The following is a 20,293-nucleotide window of genomic DNA, read 5'->3' on the forward strand; positions in this document are numbered from 1 at the left end:
TTAGGAAAATATAATTTCAGGCTCAAAATAAACATTTTTTTCTTTTGAGTAGTATAGCTACGTTAAGTTACTAAATCTGGTCTGTTTAAATTATTAGGAATTGCAGTGTTTTGAATCTCATGTTAATTCAATAATACTTATGACTAAGTTTTATCTTTTTAAACATCTTTCCTAATTATTTTTAAATTTACCAAATTTATTCATAAAGTTAGCATTAACTTCACATAAATAAGTGTACAAAAAACTTTCACCTTTCATGGTTTTTGTATTTTATTATATGATGTTTGATACATCTCACCTAAAGGATTGCGAATTTCAATCCCTGGAGAAGGGCCACTCAGAGACACAGTAACCTCTTTTAGGCTGGGATCAAAAGGAATTTTCCAAGTGTTTACAGCTTGTCCCAAATGATCTGTTGATAAGAGGTGAACTTTAGAGGACTGCACTGCCTCCTCTACCCATTTTAACACCTATAAGAGAAAAGAAGAAGTGTGAGTGACATCAGAAACATTTATAGTTTTATACATACACAACTTCCAGATGTAGTAATTCAATTTGGTTAATCACATGAACCAGGTACTTGTGTACTGATGTGAGGTTTATTTCCATCATAGTGAAGAGAAACCTTTTCCTACATCCTGTTACTATAGTAGAATAAGAATAAAACACTACTTGAACCCATGCTCATATTTCATGTTTTCTACCTGGAATAATATATTCAAAATGAGATTATGGTATCCAAAAGCCAGTTAAGTGAAATATGCAGAGATATTACGGACACTTTTATATTTTTCAAGAGAAATGATAAGAACCTATTAAAAAAAACATGGTATTGCCATTATTGCGAGGTCTCTTTACTTTCTATTTTCTCTTTCTGGACTTCCTTCAAGATTCAATTTTTAAAAAGATAATTAGCAAATTATCTAATCCAATTTCAATATATTGGGTCTACGAATTATTAGAATATAGTATACTGTAATTACATGCAGAATATTGTAGTATATATTGTAGTATATTAAATATTAAAAAATAATTGCAATGCCAACAAAATATTCATTTTTATGATAAAATAAACAAGTACCAAAAACAATGGAAAAAAACCACTGTATTTTTAAAACATAAAAAAATTTCAGATTAGAATCATTTTTTTAAAGATTTTATTTATTTGTGAGAAACATGGAGAGAGAGGCAGAGGCATAGGCAGAGGGAGAAACAGGCTTCCCACAGGTAGCCCAATGTGAAACTCGATCTCAGGACCCCAGGATCATGACCTGAGCTAAAGGCAGATGCACAACCACTGAGCAACTCAGGTGCCCCTAGAACCAACTTACGTAGTATATTTTGAAAACTAGTCTTTGGGAAAAATTAAGAAATGGGTTATAAAAACATGTTAATGCCTTACAGTGAGCAAGGAAGACTTCTAGTTTTCAGAAGTGTTCTGCGACAGCAAATTTCATTTCTCATTAAACAAACAGTGCATGTCTAGACATGTGCTGATTAGTTGAACTTACTACAATAATTCTAAATCATGATAATCTTTAATTTACCTCTGATCTTTCTCTGGTTCATACATCTTTCAAGATTATATCCTATTATGAGTAATTTCCCTATAATTATTCATAAAACACTAAACAGAGCTGAATACTAACCTACAGCCTAACTATCTAAGATAAACAAAACCAGGGCAGCCCCAGTGGCTCAGCGGTTTAGCGCCGCCTTCAGCCCAGGGCATGAACCTGAAGACCTGGGATCGAGTCCCACGTCAGGCTCCCTGTGGAGCCTGCTTCTCCCTCTGCCTGTGTCTCTGTTTCTCTCTCTGTCTCTCATGAATAAATAAATAAAATCTTTTTTAAAATTAAATAAAATAAACAAAAACATTTTTAAAATTACAATAGTGGTAGTCACAAGTCCGTTAATCAAAAAACCAAATACTGTGTAATAACTTCACTCACCATAAAAACTATCCCTTGATGTTTGTCCTCAGGAAGAGGAAAGTGGCTAACACAAATTCTCATATAAGTAATAATGGTAAGGCGATTACATTCATTCATAAAACAAATTTTTATGGTTCAAGGTACTTTTCCAGTTACTGAGCAAGAATTTAGTCAATATTTAGTAATACTCTTCCTCTCTGAACTAGTGTTCACTAAGTTTTTTGCATATTTTATATATTATTAATTTTTAATAAATCTTCCTGTCTTTTCTTTAGGGTCAAGAACCAAACACATCTCTTTCATCTTTGTATACCCAATACCAAGGGGCATGCTCTATACATGAAAAAAGTGGGATATGCACCAATGTTCATGAAGTTGGTCATAATGATGATAATGATGATGTCTTCTTAAATAAAATAATATCATGGTAATTCATGAAACAGAGATCCCTTGTTGAAATAACATATGTAAAGTGCACATCATATGTTGCCAAATAGTACATATTCATGTTTTCTTCCCACTATATTTCAATTCCCTTCTATTCCCCTAAATGAATATTTCAGCAATGGCTTCATAGGCCAAGTGAAAAAAATTCATTCATGAAAGTCAAATAATATTTCTGTAAATGAAAAAAAGAGAGGCAAAGTCATTCTAAGAAGAGAGGACCTGAAAAAATACATGAAGACAAGTATTCCAAATATATTGGAAACATGAATAAAGCCCAGTGGCTACAGTTAAGTGTTCAGAAGAAAGAGAAGCAGATGAGGCTGGGAGTTTGTGTCAAGGGTAGACTATGTATTGTCACCAAGTCAGGATATGATATTTGGATTTTATCCTGAACACTCCAGTGAATAATTACTGAAAGGCTCTTCAAAAAAAAAAAATTACTGAAAGGCTCTAAGCAGAGGACTCATACAGTGAAAGTGGTATTTTACAAAAAAAAAAAAACAACAAAAACAAAAAACCTTATAAATTGAATAGAAAAATCAAATTTGTTACAATTAATTACCTCTAAAAATAAAATATTACATTTATTCAAATGTTAACCTTATAAGGCACCTGAAATTTTACATATGAAATGTAGCATACATGAACATAATTGTCTAAAGCAGCAGATGTCAAATTTAAAAAAATGGGTTCTCGGTGTTCATGCTTGAATAGAAATGTATGGATCATCTGATCAAATCTGTCCATGTGGCTACAGAAATCAGATTTGTGAACACTAATGAACCACAAATAAAACACATTTTAATAATCAGAGTATTGACATTTTTATTTCTTATACATAGAACATGGCTGCCTAACTCAAGAAAATGAAAAAGATTGGTGTACTGCCTGAGAAAGCAATTGATAAATTTGACTGATAATAAAAAACCTTGAGAATCATGTCTAGCGTAGAGATGAAAAAGGGAAGAGGACAAGTAAAAGTGGATAAATCAACAGAACATTTGTTTGAATGGCAAAATATATAATATGGCTATAACTAATTATCAACTGAAAAGGAGAAAAAGAATTAGAAAACAAGGAGTGCATAGTAGTTCAAGTTTAACAGTGAAATGCAAAATAAATGGAGAAATTTTTTACACATTCTTCTTAAATGTATGGTATATCTCTGGGTGGCTCCTCAAATGCATCTCTCTTTCAAACTCAATGCAGAGGCATTAGGATGTATCACTGGAAACCTATCTGTTGTCTATTAGGTATGCATAGAAAACACTAAGTCTTAGGCATTCTTATAAAAATGGAAGACTGTCTAATTTAGCTGCATTTTCATAAGGCAAGTGTGTTCAAGCAGTATGAAATATAAGCACTTTTGGGTTTACTCAATACCATTTCCAATTTATCAACATTTATGAGGCTTTCACAAAGGGATTACTATGTATCATAATATTACTTGTGAAAGATACAGTACAGACTTCTGAAAAGCCACTTTTTTATCCTCTTATAAGAAAAAATCAAATTAAAAACAGATGCAATTCATTTTGTTAGAAAATATAATTTTACCAGCATATGAGTAAAAGTGGATCACTGCAAACTATAGAATCACCATCAGTGAGATTTCTGGCCTCTTATGTTGTCACATATAAGAAAAAAGTCTTTAATTGTCTAACCATGAGAAATGTTCTCCTGAGATTGGAAATTATCTTCTGTTTTAATAACAAATGGAACAGAACTAGAATGTGAGAATCTTTGGATTGATGCATTTTTACTAACATAAAAAAAAACTGTTTCAAACCATGAGGGAACCATTAATTATATCTTAAAAATTTTAATGCAAAAATATTTCTCTAATGATTTGTCGCAGTTTATATCTCAAAGGGCCTTTGAGACCATCTAATATAGCTCCTTTACTTTACAGATGCTGAAACTTATATTTGAAAAAAATCCTGTGCCTTTTAAACACCTAACCAGACTGATTCTAGCTCAGTAATTATGTTTTATATAAGTCCCTGTGTTCCTGAAGATACTCAATTAGTTTAAGTATTTAAATATATATAATGATCAATGCTTAAAAGGAAGTTCATATGTCTATTCCACTCTGGAATGAGATATAAGTATTGTTTCAAAGCACAAAACCAGGGGCACCTGGATGGCTCAGTCAGTTAAGGCTCTGCCTTGGGTTCCGATCATAATCCCAGGGTCCTGGGATCGAGCCCCATGTGGGGCTCCCTGTTCAGTGGGGACCCTGCTTCTCCCTCTGCCTTCCCTCCCCCACTGCTTATGCTCTCTCTCCTATCTCTCTCTCTCTCTCTCAAATAAATAAATGAATAAAATCTTAAAAAAAAAACCCAAACTGCAAAACAAGGATACACTGTTATGTACAATGTATTAAGCAGAAATGGAAGTAAAATCACTTTGCATAGCCTTCCAGAACAAAATTTAAAGAGCTTTGTTTAGCTGTTTGGAAGAACATTTTTTTTCTGTACTAAAATATAATTGACATATAATGTTATATTAGTTTCATTCATTATTTGTATACATTGCAAAATAATCACAGTAAGTCTAGTTACTATCCATCATCATACAGTTACAATTTTTTCTCTTTTGATGAGAACTTTTAAGATGTACTGTTTTAGGAACTCTAGCTACTATACTGTACATTACATTCCCAAGACTTACTTATTTTATAACCAAAAGTTTGTACCTTTTGACCTCTTTCACCCATTTCTCTCACCCCTCTACCACCCTCCACATCTGGCAACCCCCAATCTGTTCTCTGCAGCTATGAATTAGGTTTTTGCTTTTGTTTTTGATTTAGATTTCTCATATAAGTGAGATCATGCAGTATTTGTCTTCTTTTGTCTGACTTATCTCACTTAGATAATGAAATATGGCCCTCAAGGTCCATCAAATGGCAATATTTCCTTCTTTTTCTGGCTGAATAATATTCCCATGTACATATATACCACATCTTCTCTATTAATTCATCTTTCAGTGAAAACTCAGATAGCTTCCATGTCGTGGCTATTGCAAATAATATCACAATGAACATGGAGGTGCATATATCTTTTCAAGTAATCATTTTCATTTTCTTTGGATAAAAACTCAGAAGTGTAATTGATAGATCACATGATAGTTATATTTTTCATTTTTTTGAGGAACCTCCATACTAATTTCCATAGGGGTTGCACCAATTTACACTTCCCCTAATTATGCACAATGGTTCCCTTTTTTCTACATCTTCCCCAACATTTGTTGTTTCTTGTCTTTTTGGTAAGAACCATTCTAACAGGTGTGAAGTAGTATCTCATAATGATTTTGATGATTAATGATGTTAAACATCTTTTTATATACCTGTTGACCATCTATATGTCTTCTTTGGAAAAATGTCTATTCAGAGCCTGTGACCATTTTTTTAGTAAGTCGGGTTTTTTTATTGAATTGCATGAGTTATTTATATATTTTGGACATTAGCTCCTTATCAGATATATGATTTACAACTATCTTCTCCCATTCCATAGGTTGCCTTTTTATTTTGCTGATGATTTCCTTTGCTGTGCAGAAGCCTTTTAGTTTGATGCAGTCCAAGCAATTTATTTTTTGCTTTTGGTGACAAATTCAAAAAATCATCACCAAGGCCAATGTCAAGGAGCTCACTAGCTATTTTATTCTAGGGGTCTTATGCTCTCATGTCTCACATAAAAGTTTTTGTTCCATTTTGAATTGGTTTCTGTGTATGGTATAAGATAGTGGTCTACTTTCATTCTGTTACATGGTGACTGTCCAGGTTTCCCTTATCATTTATTGAAGAGCTTGTCTATTCCCCATTACATATTCTTGGCTCCTTTAACATAAATTAATAGTCTCTCTCTCTCTCTCTCTATCTATCTATCTATCTATATATATGTGTGTGTGTGTGTGTGTGTGTGTGTGTGTGTGTTTGTGTGTGTGTGTGTGTGTGTTTATTTCTGGGCTCTCTATTCTGTTGCCAAATGCAAAAACTCTACTCTTAGACACAGGTATGATTGATTATCTCCATTTTATAGATGAAAAAAAAAAACAAAACAAAACTGAGGCACAGATCCAATTTGTAAGTCACACAACTAGAAAGAAGCAAGGCTGGCCTTTTGATCCCAGTAATCTTGCACATTTTCTGAGGTATAATAAAGAAAAAATGGCAGTTTTCAAGAATAAATCAGAAATAAAGCTATTGAAAAACAAAAATCAATGCAGATTTTTTTAATGAGAGTGGCAGGTAAAACAGTGATCGGATCAGCTGTATATTTTTATCACTACTGGACAACAAATTATCAAAAAATTAAATTATATAAAAATATTGAAGTCTTTAAATCTATATTCTACTTGATGTGAGAAAAACTTGCTACATTTCCAAGACAACCTTTTTGTGGTAGACCCTCTATAGTAGCAGAGGCAGGCTTCATTCAACCCTCCTCTGGCTAAAAGAGAGATGATCCTCTGGATAACCAGGAGAGCCTTTCCCCCCCAGGTCCAAGTTCATTTCTACTCTCCAGCATAGCATGGAGCCCATAATTCAGAATATTCTTAGAGTCACGAAGTAGTTATTGAGCGATGCTCAAGGATAGTACAGAATATTATAAAGAATACCAAAGGAATAGAAACACATTTCTTGCCTTATAAAACATGAAAATCCAGTTGGAGCAATGGGATAGACATTAAAAACAAATTAACTAGCTCTTACTTTCTAGTAATAAATAAGCAAGATGAGAATACAAATGCTCAGTGTATTGTCCTAAACTGTGATGCACTTTTCTACTAAAAAATTTTTAATGATTCTCAGTTACATCTGGGGTAGAGCCCAAGCCAAGAGTACATTAAAAGCTAGCATTGTCAACAGTCAATAAAGAAGTACACTGACTGTGGGAAAACAATAAAATTTACTAAAAGTAGGTCTATTTTTTAAAATATCTCCATGTCATAGTAAACAATGGCAGTCAAAGATTCCCCCTTGGGAAAAAAAATCTTTGTTGGTCTGAAATCTAACCAATTGTCTTATTGAGTATTAAAAATACACGTAACCTTCAAAATAGCATATTTTATTACTTTCCCTTTAAGAAATGTTGTACTCTACATAAACACTAATTCAGAGAATTCCCGATTATATAACTGGTATGTGGTCATGTAAACTATGCTACTCACTTACATTTCAAGAGTAAGTATGTAGTACTGTGAGCCTGCATATTCCTGTGTTTAGAAAGCAGATTTGAACTAAGCCTTGATAGCTTAAGAGTTATATGATAGGACGTGTGTTAAAAAGATCTCTCTAGTCTCTGTGTTGAAATTAGACTCTAGGGGGTGCAAGGACAGAAGCGAGGAGATCAGATATGAACATGGCAGTAATCTGGGTGGGAGATGACCCAGGGTGACCCAGACCAGGGTTGCAGCAGTGGAGCAATGAGAAGTGACCAGTTTTGGATGTTTACTGAAGTCAGTCCAGTTTCCGGAGGACTGGACATGGGGCTGTGATGATGATACATCTCTGTTGCCATTAACTGAGACTCAGAAGACTGAAGAGAGAGTTGATTTAATGGGGCAGTGCAATGAGCATGAGATGGAGGCTCTCAGCTTTGGCATGCTAAATTTAAGACACCTATTTATTAGACATCCAGGTGGAAGTACAAAGGAGGTGGTTGGATATATAGAACTGGAGTTCAGTTGAGAGATCTAGGTAGGAGATATCATGTAATTTAAAGCCATGACATTTCCCTTGCAGTTCCTTCCCACCAAGAACTTACACAAAGGAGGAAATACATCATCCTGTGATAAGAAACTTAGATATCCATTAATAATGGCTTGGAATAGAGCCTTGGAATAAGTTTCCCCTTGTTCTGATTCCAGGAAACCTTCAGATGACAATCTTCCCCCTTTGGATACATGCCTACAGGGAGTGAATGCACTAGCCATGTCAATACAAGTGTTCTAGACTTAAGGTAATTAGGTTTCTCATCATAGATGAATGAGTTGGCATTCTGATTTTACACAACACTGCTACAAGCTTGGTTAATGCGAGTCTCTTCCTGAGGATGGGTCCACTCACAGAGTGTTGCAAACCCCCAATTTCACAGTTTACAAATTTTAGCAAATTCACCACAGAAATGTCACACTTGGAGATCTTCTGAGAAGGTCCTCTGCTGATAATATCCATTTGTATTACTTTTTGTGTACCTAAGACTTACTTAATTTGGAAAATTGGACAGTCAGCTTTTCTAGTAGTAAGTGCTCACAAATGTGATTGGTGATTCATAGGACAGGTCTATACAATGCTAGTGCTAATAGTGCAAAATAAGAAATGATCGGTGTTACAAGGTTGATTTTGTTTTTAATGACTTTCTGGTGGAATGAAAATTTTACAGATTAATATGGGTTGGGGGAAGGGTTCAAAATGGGAACAGCACTCAGAAACTTGGGTTCAGTGGGTATACTACAGAGGACTGATGATAAAAGTGACCCTCAACTTTCAACTATGAATACCTAAAATGTGTGTAAATTTACCACACCTTCAACAGGATGGACGTTCCCTAATGTGCAACAGCTGAAAAAATAAAAGCACACTTCAGACATTCTTGAAGGGTAAAATCATTCCTGCTGGCTATTTTAAAGTGTCAAAGTATATTTCATTAATTTATCTTCATAAAATTCATACATGTTACAACCTCAATGTGTCACAAATGACTGAGGAAATTCAGTTTGCCAGAAAATACACTTTAAAATAATAAAAATATAAAAGATTGACTTTTATACATTAGATCCACAGACCTTACTCATCTTATAGCTGAAAGTGTGTATCCATTTATCAACCTCTCCCTATTTCCCACACTCTCCAGCGCTGGCAACCATTCTTCTACTCTCTACTTCTCTAAGAATGTGACTCTTTTTTTTTTTTCAGATACTACATATGAATGATACCATGCTGATAACACTGTATTGCATAATTAAAATTCACTAAAAGACTAAAACTTAAATATGTTCTTACCAAATGATAATTTTTAAAAGATAAATGTGTGAGTTACTGGATGTCTTTTCACGATGTTTATGTATATCATGCCATCACTATGTACACTTAAAATATCCTACAGTTTTATTTCTCGCTTATGCCCAATAAAGCTGTAAAAAAAAGACTAGTTTTTTTCAATCATGTCTTCCATTGAATCCTTTTAAGTTTGCCTGGGTTTTTTGGCTTGTTCGTTTCATTCTTCTTCCTCTACTAAATACCTATCTATTTTAGAATGGAAAAGTCTCAATGAATTCAATTATTTCATAAAACTCTTCCTTGTTATTAAAGGAAAAGAAATTATAAAAATACATAAGTACATAAATACATAAATACATGTCTTTGTATATAGACATACATCTGTATCTGTATATACATACATATATGAATGTATGTCTATATATATAGACTAGTTGTGGTTTCACTCTTGGCTATATGAAGCAGTGCCCACCAAAGTTCTGTCTAGAAGTGAGGGATCTTCAGCCAGCTGAGCTAGGGTCTATTTGGTCCAATATGGTTATGATTAGGGAAGAAAAGAATTGTAGTCTATAGGCTGTAAAATTTTCCCATCTCATTGAAAAGAGCATTGGCACTGTGATACTAATCAGCCAAATGCTATTAAGTGTTCAATACATCTAAATCACTTCCCCTATTTTTTTCCAAACTCAACAAGCACATGACAGCACAGTGGATTTGCATTTTAAGCATGTACAGAGGACGTCATTTTAAACCACGGCATAATTTGAAAATTGCATAGAGTCAAAATTATGCTTGAAATCTATTAAATCACTTCTAAATTGCTAGGACCTAGGCCCTTAGAATCCCAAAATCTAACTTACTTGTTTTCCTCTCTCCCCTTCTCCTTTCCTCCTTTCTTCTCTTCCTCCTTCCCTTCTTCTTCTTCTTCCCCTTTCTCACTTTCCTTCCCTCTTTCTTCCCTGAGTCATTTGAAATCTAAGATTACCTTCAAAGGTAGGAATATGAAGGGTGATGGGCACCTAAAGAATTCCTCCCTACATCATAATCCTACAGTAGTTAACAGCATGAGATTCAGGATCTTTGCCTTTTTTGGAATCTTATACTTACTGGCAATGAGTTACACACTAAAAAATGTAAATATTTAGAGGTTATGGAAAACATTCAATGAAGTAAAATTTGTTAAGTTCTTAGTATAGGGCTTAGCACAATACCAGTGCTCTTTTCAACGAGAGGGGAAAATCTTACACCCTATAGACTACAATTCTTTTCTTCCCTAATCATAACCATATTGGACCAAATAGACCCCAGTTCAGCTGGCTGAAGATCCCTCACTTTTAGACAGAATTTTGGTGGGCACTGCGAACATTTCCCTTAATGACTTAACTATCTCTATGCTGTGTGTTGACTTGCACCCATCCTGATTTCTACATTATTTAGATATTTTAACATTTAGTCAAGTGATAGGCAAGCTTCATTGGTCCCAGGCTATACATGACTAAAAGAGGCCTTTTGTATATCTCTGCTCTAATTATGTGTTGATTTTACAGTAACGTTCTCAAGATCTCATCACAGTTTCCACACTCCCAAAAACCCTCCTAAGAATTAATAACACACTCAAAAACAAAGCTTTACAAAGTATACATTCAAATGTCAGATAGTAGAGCTTTAAGTACATTCAATGAGGAGATAAACTAGAGGATTTTAAAGGTCCAATTATTCAAAGGTTCCACAAGGCATAAAATGCTAGTAACAATGTGTGCTTTAGGCAGTCAGGAAGAAGAGCCATCATTATGGGCTAAAATTATTGGGAAATGCTTTATAGACATGGTAAAACTTCAGCATTATACAGCTTTTAAAATCTGGCACCATGCACAAAAACCTCAGTAACACTAACTCTTTCCAGATTCCCTCTAATCTTTAGCAAGGACCCTTCAATTTATATGACAGCCTGAATTTTAATGGTAACATTAGCAATAATATAGGTGAATATTCAGCACTTGCCAAACATCTCCAGTCTCCCTTTTAAATTACAGTAAAACTTTATTAGCTCCTATGACTAAATCATCACTCCAGAGATGGTAGTTGGAAACAACTGTACAAATCTTAGGAGGTCCTAAGGGTAAAATAGGAAAGTAAAGCAAGAATCAAATTTGGGAAGTAAATGAAAGCAATGGATTAAGTCAGAGAAAGACCCATCAGGATACCAACAGGTAACTCATCTGAAAAAGAATAGATTTCAAAGTAAAGGTGAAATAGAGACAGGAGGAGAACACTGTGGGAGGAGGAAATAATGGGAGAGAAATGGATAAAGAAAAAGCATCCAATCCATAGGCTATGAGGGTCTTTGGACTGAATACTATGTCTGTTTATTTTAAACCTTATTATCATAGTATATTAACAACTGAAGAAAGAATAAAACTGATTTATGGCCTGAAAAGGGATTTTATATTAAGTCATTAAACATTTAAATACAGTCATTCTCCCAAGTCATAGTTCTATACTAGATACACAAGGTGAAAGAGTATGCGAACTTCCTATGGTAGTTTAACAAGGCCAGAGTTTAAGCAACTAGAGAACATATGTATTTGGCATTTGCTATCATGAACTAGTGTAACATATCCTCTGTTTCACTCTTAGTAAATGCATGTTTTTGAGCAGGGGTCGGGGGACAGTTCTGGGTTTCTGACTGAGAAGAAATGGAAAGATGCCTCAGCAAAGAACATTGATGTTTCCCCCAAAACCTCCTATATAGGGACAGACCCAAATTTGGCCTAAAACTTATTCAGTTTGGGGGCCCTACTTAAGGAAAAAAAATACAAAGTCACAAGTATAAAAGTTAGAACAAAAATAGTTATCTGCAATAAAAAATAAGACACATACATTTCAAACTATTAAAACCTGACAAATCTAGAAATTAATAAAAATTTTGTTCTTGTTAATTAACAAGAATCTATGATACTTTTTCCCTGCATTTTTGACTGATTTTCTTTGAATGTCTATTCCCATAACAAAAAAATGTGTAATATTTTCTTTAGAGAGAATAGAATGATAATTCAATCTTTTCTCTGATACTATTTAGCAAAAAGCATTTTAAAGTTCTTATCTGAGATGCTTTAAAACTTTCAACTTCATACACTGACACACTTGGTATTTGTAGTATTGCTAGAGCTACTGATCTAAAAAAAATAATCAAGATCTCTGGAAATAAAGGCACACGTGTCAAAGGGGAAGTCAGAGTGAAGGATACAATAATCTTAACCAACCACAGTTTATATATCTTACTTTTCCAACTTGGTTCCCCACATCTTTTTAACTCTGAACACATTACAGTTCATTTCTCAGAGCCTTGGAAGAGGTTCACACAAAACAAAGATCCTTGGATTTAAGTTCCGTTACCTTCACTGCAATCATGCCTCCACTCTCATTCTTTGAAGGACACTTTAATTATGCCCCTGCCCACTTACTATCAATGTCAGATTGTTTGCTGCTTGAAGACCAGTCAACATGGGTCTGTGACTGGGTGTGGGATAAATATGAAACAAGGGCAGAAGGCATTTCTCTCATTTCCCATTCATTTTTCCCATGAACAATATCATTACGATCCTTATTGAACAACTGTGTGTTTTTCCCATTTTACAGAATTAATTGAGGAGTAGGCAGGGTGGGTGAATGAGTATTGTCCTGCAATCTTCAACACCTATAAAAAGGAAAAGTGAACGCATATACCCTGGAGGAGAGGAAATGAGTTAAAAACCAAAATGAGGACCTTATCTTTTAAAAGCCAGGCAGAAAACAGAAGCACAATCTCATGGTATAGGAAATCACCAGTGGTAAAGAATGAATGAATATAAATGAATATACTCTTGGTGGGGGGAGGGGGGATTCATAGTCTAGTGGAGAAAATAAACATGTAAATAAACAATGACAGGACTCTAAGAGGTAAAGTAATAAAAGTGTATATCAGGTATGATTGCGCAGAAGATTAACTCTGGGTTTGTCTGGAAAAGTGGCCATCCTCTTGAGATGTGTTTTGAAGGATGAACAGGAGTCAAATGAACAAGCAGAGGGAGAGCACTGGGGACAGAAGGAATAACAAGTTCGAAGGCATGGAGGTAAGATACGACACGGCATATCTGAGAGGTACAGAAGTGTATAGTGGCTGGTGTGCATACAAAGTGGTAAGAAATAAAGGGGAGAAGGACTTAGAAGTTCTTACACGCCATGCTAGATGCTAGCCCTTACTCTAAAGACCTATGGAAATCGCAGAAGGAAGTTAGAAATAGAGTATCCCAATTACACTTATATATAAGATGGATCATACTGGAAGAATATGGAAGATGAATTGGGAGGGTCAGGGAAGAATGGAAGCAGAGGGATCAGCAATGTGGCAGTTAAACTAGGCTAGTCAAAAAACAATAAAGAACCAATAGACAGTAGGAAGGAAGAAGAAGAAATAGACGTCAGGGATAGCTTAGATTCAACATTACTTAGGTGGCAATTAAATGTGAGACATGAAAAAGGAAGGTTTGGAATGAATCAGATTTCTGGCTTGAGAAACAAGTATGATGATGCTGTTTAATTATGATCAGAAATTTGAAAGGAAAGTATGGCTTAAGAGGCATCACATCAAAAGGCAAATACTTCAACTAGTAAGAAGAAAAAGGAAAACTAAAAGCACATGAAAATATATCTAAAATTTACTATAAAGACACAATATTATACCAATTATAAAGGAATACTTTCTATAAAGAATGAGAAAAAAACTCTTAAATTTTAGTGTACCTATCAATTCAGAGTAGGTAAACTAATTAGTTTTGGATTCCTTCACTAGAACAGAATAACTATAAAACTGTTCTGTTCATGACTATTAAACTGATTTATGTATTGAAACAATTAGAAGAAACCTGGTTTCTCTATCAATTGCATAACACTGAAATTCAATTTGGCCAAAAGTTTTGAGGGATCAGTTCTAAAAATTGTGCTGTTTCTGTATCTAACATAAATAATTTTATATTACATTCTTGTTTTCAAGTTTCATAATGAAACTTTTTCTTATCATTAACAGTAACATATGCTATTGGAAAACAATCATACAAGGAGAAAACAAATAACACCCACTGTTGTACTGCCTGCAAATAATCACTCAATATTTTGATATATCTTTCCATATTTGTGTGTGTGCATGCACTTACACATAGACTTATTTATTAATTACATAATTAGGATTATACTCCACGTATAGTTTTACACACTTATTTCAGTACATGTTATGAGAGCTTATTATATACTTCTCTAATAGACATCTGAAAATACAAAAGAAATTAGACCATGTCCTGAAGCAGACTGTTTTTTATTATTAAATGAGACTATAGGTTGGGAGTTAGGAGATAAACTAAATGCAGCAATTTATAGATAATAAACTAATCACTGTCCAGCCTCCCAGGGAAAGACACTAATCTCAAGTAAATATTCGTTACTTGGTGCCAACGTAAGAAATGTATTACATGTGCTCATGAAGTAAGAGCCTCTTAACATGCATCCATCATGGACTCAACACTGAGTTTGAACTCAACACTGAATTTCCATACCACAAAAAAATACTTGGAAATTCATCATGGTTTCATAAAACTATTGCATTGATTCTTTGGTTATTTTCTAAGGTCTAGGTTTATAAATGGAACATTGTGATAGAGGGAGTACACCTTTCTCTTTCCTAAGTCATAATTAATTTTTATGGTAACTAGCCATACAATCTGTACAAACCTCTGCAGTTAAATATACAGAAGTCAGCATCTTTGATTTTAGAGCAATTAAAAAATATAGCTTTATGATTCAGTAAGAAACCAAATGTCTTGGCCTGAACATGAATAGGAAAGAATATTGGCAAGAAAAATGTCCACAGTATTTCTCTCAGCACTCATAGGGCAGAGAAATGGAATTACAGGCTAATTATCTAACACTTTAAGCATATAAAATACCTTGGAACAGATGAAAAATCAATGAGAAGTATTAATTCATTAGAACTTTAATGCACAGAACTCAACCATGACTTTCACTTGTAATATATATTAATAATAAATAACAGTTATAGCACCAGTGGAGCTCAAACATTTTATTTCTAACTTTATATACCTAATAAATAAGGTTGGTATGAATCAGACACATTGTAAACAAACAAACATATTAATTAGGAGGAAATCAAAATGTTAATTAAGTTGATCCCAATGCCCAAGAATTAGAATAACTAATTCTTGACTCAGAAGATAGGAGAACCAAACATGATTCTGGAGCTTAAATGAAATAGTCAAGCAATTTCCAAAAAGACAAAGATGATTATAGTTAAATAACACCAGAAATACATCACCAGAAACTTCCCCAAATGATGTTAATTAGTCTTAAAGACATTGAATGATAGGTAAATATCCAAAATGAGGAATGTTTATAGCTGCAGTGATTATTTTCGTGTAAATCCTTATATTTCAGCCTAACATGCTTATATTCAATAATACTTCTGAAGGAAAATCCAAAGATTTTGCTGGAAGCATTTTATCAAGTACAAAAAAATAACAATGATACCATACACATCCACCAGAATAGCTAAAATGAAAAAGACAGAAAACACCAAGTGCTTTCATATATATCATTGTTGGATGTAAATTGAATCAACTTTGGAAAATAGGTGGCATCTAAGGAAGGTGGATTTATATACGGCAACCCAGCACTCTCACTCCTAGATATTTAACCAAGAGAAATTAATACATGTGTACAACAAATGATACATCCTAGAATGTTCAGAGAAGCACTTACTGTAGGTTAGATCAAAACTGGAAATTATCCAACAATATATCAACAATGGAAGGCATAAACAGATTGTGGTATATTCATAAAACAGGATTCAATATATGAATGAGAAGAAGTGATCTACTACAGCATCAATGTGGGAGAATCTCAAAAATACACTTGTGAACAAAAGAAGTTAGATACTAATGTGCACACACTGTTTAACTGCATTTATACAAAGGACAAAATTTCCCAAACTAGTCTATGCTTTCTGAGGACAGGATAAGAATAACACTTGTAACTGGAAGGTGGGTTGAAAAAGGGTTTCTTGGGGCCTGGTAATGTTTTGTTTCTCAATCTAGGTGTCGGTTACTCAGGGTGTATTGAGTTTGTGCAAATACATGCTTATGTGCACTTTTCTGCATGTATATAATACTTCAATGAAAAATTTAAAGAAAAATAATTATCATAAAAGCACTTACCTAACCAAGCATATTCATTTTATTAAGTATACTTTAATTGAAATAAAATTTCACTAATTAAATTCAAGAAGCCCAATATACACCTGGAATTATAAAATATTCAAAAGATGTAAAATGGAAAGAAATACGTAAAAGATTTCCATCTAGCAAAATTTATAATAATGCTGGGCAACATTCCAGACATAAAGGAAACCATTCAAAAAGAATAAGTAATGATTTATACACTGATTTTCTTTCAGCTCTTAAGACACCATAAATTATAAGATGCACTATTATTTTGTGTGCTAATTAGAAAGGAAAAAACACTTCTGATCAATCATTGACATGCTACTGATTGCAAAATAAATTCCATTTAAAATATATTAACTTTTTTTTAAGTACCTCTTATAATGGATGAGAAATATGCAAAAACAGATGGTAAGTACTGTAGACAGACCAGGAAAGCATCCACAGGGCAGGTATACTCCAGGAAGGATTTACATATTAGGTGGGATAGAAAAGGGTCCTTGAACGGTGGAAAGGAAAGGAAAGAAATTACAAGCTGGAAAGTCAAGTTATTTCAAGTTAAAGAAGCTTTAGAAGTAGAAGTGCAGAGGCAGCAAAGTACTCCATACTGTGTGGAGGCAGAAGGGAGATAGCCTAATTAGAGCAGGCAATAGGATATTAAGAAATATCTGGAGACATATTTGGATGGCAAGGTGAGACCAGATTATGGAGGGTTTGGGATTCCAATGAAAACAATTTGGATACCATTCAACTGGCAGCAAAGTTTGGGTTTTAGAACATGAGCCAGAAGTGATTGCAGTGATGTTTGAGGAAGTTTATCTTACTGGACTGGATTGGAGAAACTACAAGTAGAGAGAGAAGAAATTATTGCAGTAATACAGGTGTGAGGTGATGAAGACTTGGGCTAGAGTGCTGACATTACAAAGTGCATTAAATAAAAATTTCCATAGTGTAACTTAATGATGCATTCCATATGTAGAACCAAATTTGATGTTACAGTGAACACTACCTAAAAAGAAACTGCATGCTTTTCTTTTTCATGAAACATGTGACTTAAGATTGGAAATCTGTCTGATCTATAAATGTATTTTGTGCAAATAATAAGATGAATAAATAAGATAAAAACAGAGAGAGAGGCAAACTATAAGAGGCTCTTAACTACAGGAAACAAACAAGGTTGCTGGAGGGGAGGTGGATAGGGAGGATGGAGTATTTGGGTGATGGGCACAAAGGAGGGCACTTGATGTAATGAGCACTGGGTGTTATATGCAATTGATGAATCACTAAATTCTACCTCAGAGCTGGAAAAAAAAAAAGATTTCCAACTGGTGAATCCTTTCTTGAATGACTACACAACTGCAAAAGACTATTTTTGAATTAAATTTGGTACTGGATGCATGACATAGAACAATTCTCTTGAACCATAATGCTAGGAAAAGTATGAAAAGCACAGTATTGCTGGCAGAGTGAAAGAGACAACTAGAATCCATTTTTTCTTAGAAGTTTAATGGATTGCAGGGTGAAAGACTTGCTGTTGTCCTTCCTGTACTTAGAGTACATATAATTAAAGGGGATAATGTGTTCTGCATTCAAAATCTTCTGATCCATCTAGTTATAGACATAAGCTTGTGTTTCTAAATCTTAATAACAATTTAGAAACCTATATCTTAAGAGACCTAATTTAGAGGACTGAATATAGGAACATAATCCTTTAATGCAGTGACATGTAGTACAATCATGCTGATAGTTTAGGGAAAAAAAAAAAAAACTTTGGTCACAACTTAAAAGTAGAAAGGTAGTTTTCTGTGGGATCCCTGGGTGGCTCAGTGGTTTAGCACCTGCCTTCAGCCCAGGGCGTGATCCTGGAGTCCCAGGATTGAGTGCCACATAAGGCTCCCTGCATGGGGCCTGCTTCTCTATCTGCCTGTGTCTCTGCCTCTCTCTCTCTCTCTCTCTGTGTCTCTCATGAATAAATAAATAAAATCTTAAAAAAAAAAAGGTAGTTTTTAACATAGCTAACAACGAAGGACTTACTATTTACCTATGGACTATAATAATTTCAGAAAATGATGTCATCAGATTACCCAGTTTTCTGTTTCAATCATATCTATAACTCAATAGAGATATTGGTAAATGTTGTTAAATGATTTTCAAAAATTATATAATCATGGTCCTTACAACTGTATGTAGTTATGTAAGCAAACTATAGTAATTCTTGTTCTTCCTTTTTAAAAAAGATTTTATTTATTCATTAAACACACACACACACAGAGAGAGAGAGAGAGAGAGAGAGAGGCAGACATAGGCAGAAGGAGAAGCAGACTCCCCACAGGGAGCCCGATCCCAGGACCCCAGATCATTCTCTGAGCTGAAGGCAGACATCAACCACTGAGCCATCCAGGGGTCCCTTGTTCTTCCTTGTATGAATTTGTTGTCCTTTTCTATATATTATCTTTATAAAGTCAGTTAGGAATCTATCTTCACTCAAGAATAATGAATAATCTTCTCTAACATACTGAATTTGTAACTCCTTTAATAACTTTTGTTCCCCTAGAATTCCTCAAGTTTTTCACAGTTCTTGTTTCAAACAAGAATGACTACCAGACAATATACAAAATAAAAACTCGTTGAAGGACAGTATTTTTCCATTGATTATTATAAACCATTTCTAAATATATATTAGTATAATATACTTCTTAATCATTAATGCTCAACTTTATAACATTTTAAGGTTTTAGGTTTTCTGTTATTTGTAACTAGCCTATTTTACCACTTTATATATAGTAATTTTCATTTGTCTCCCCCAAATCAGTATTATTGAATCCTTTAAAACAACAAATGCTGTTCACTGCAGAATGACCATTATGTGAAATGATAACATTAAAAAGCTCTGATTCTGAGGTATCATGCCTTTGGCAGTTTCCTCTATTTGGTCTCCCATGAGTCCTCTATAAAACAGTCTCTGCAAAGCACTACTTGCTTTCCAAAACAGACACAATGTTGAATTGTTTGGCTTAGCAACCTGTTTCAGACACTCAAATCAATTTTGCTTCATGAGGGAGTACCAAGATAGGAATTACCCTCCCCAAAACAATTAAAACAATAGAGAAAATAGCTTCTTAAAATACATAATCTGACAATAATAAAGGATTTTGATCCTTAATAGATTAGAAACAAATGAGAGGAGCCCAAGATTTCTAGCTGGAGGCAATTTCCAGTCTGGAAAGCAAATGGACCAGAGGAGAAAAAAATTTGAATTTGGAGAGGCTAAAGTAACTTGAATTTTAAGGAAAGAATTATAGAGGAAAGAAAGCTATGAAGACAAAAAGATCCAGATATTTGCACAGGAAGCATCTTAAGTTTTTGTCTAAGTAACAATCTGCACCATGCATAAGGTAAACCCCATAAGGACAAGAGAGAACCATTTCCCACCAAAGGAAAATTACTTGGGATACATAAGATAAAAAATTCTTAGAGATCACAAAGAACCAGTAATTTTATGAGTTTTTTTTTTTTTTTTTTTAAGATTTTACTTATTTACTCACAAGAGACAGAGAGAGAGAGAGAGGCAGAAGGAGAAGCAGGCTCCATGCAGGGAGCCCCACATGGGACACGATCCTGGATCTCCAGGATCAGGCCCT

At 34.1% G+C, this 20,293-nt stretch overlaps 1 protein-coding gene across 1 annotated transcript in view; it reads right to left on the minus strand.

Moving 5' to 3' along the window:
• The window catches only part of HMCN1 (hemicentin 1), a 460,089-nt gene that overhangs the window by 286,630 nt on the left and 153,166 nt on the right, over positions 1-20,293 (minus strand). Inside the window, exon 5 of the mRNA XM_072733161.1 lies at positions 299-470. Coding sequence (XP_072589262.1) covers positions 299-470 — 172 coding nt within the window. The remainder of the gene's footprint in view (positions 1-298; positions 471-20,293) is intronic.

This window comes from Vulpes vulpes, chromosome 13 (assembly GCF_048418805.1).
Source record: "Vulpes vulpes isolate BD-2025 chromosome 13, VulVul3, whole genome shotgun sequence".
Lineage (NCBI taxonomy): Eukaryota > Metazoa > Chordata > Mammalia > Carnivora > Canidae > Vulpes > Vulpes vulpes.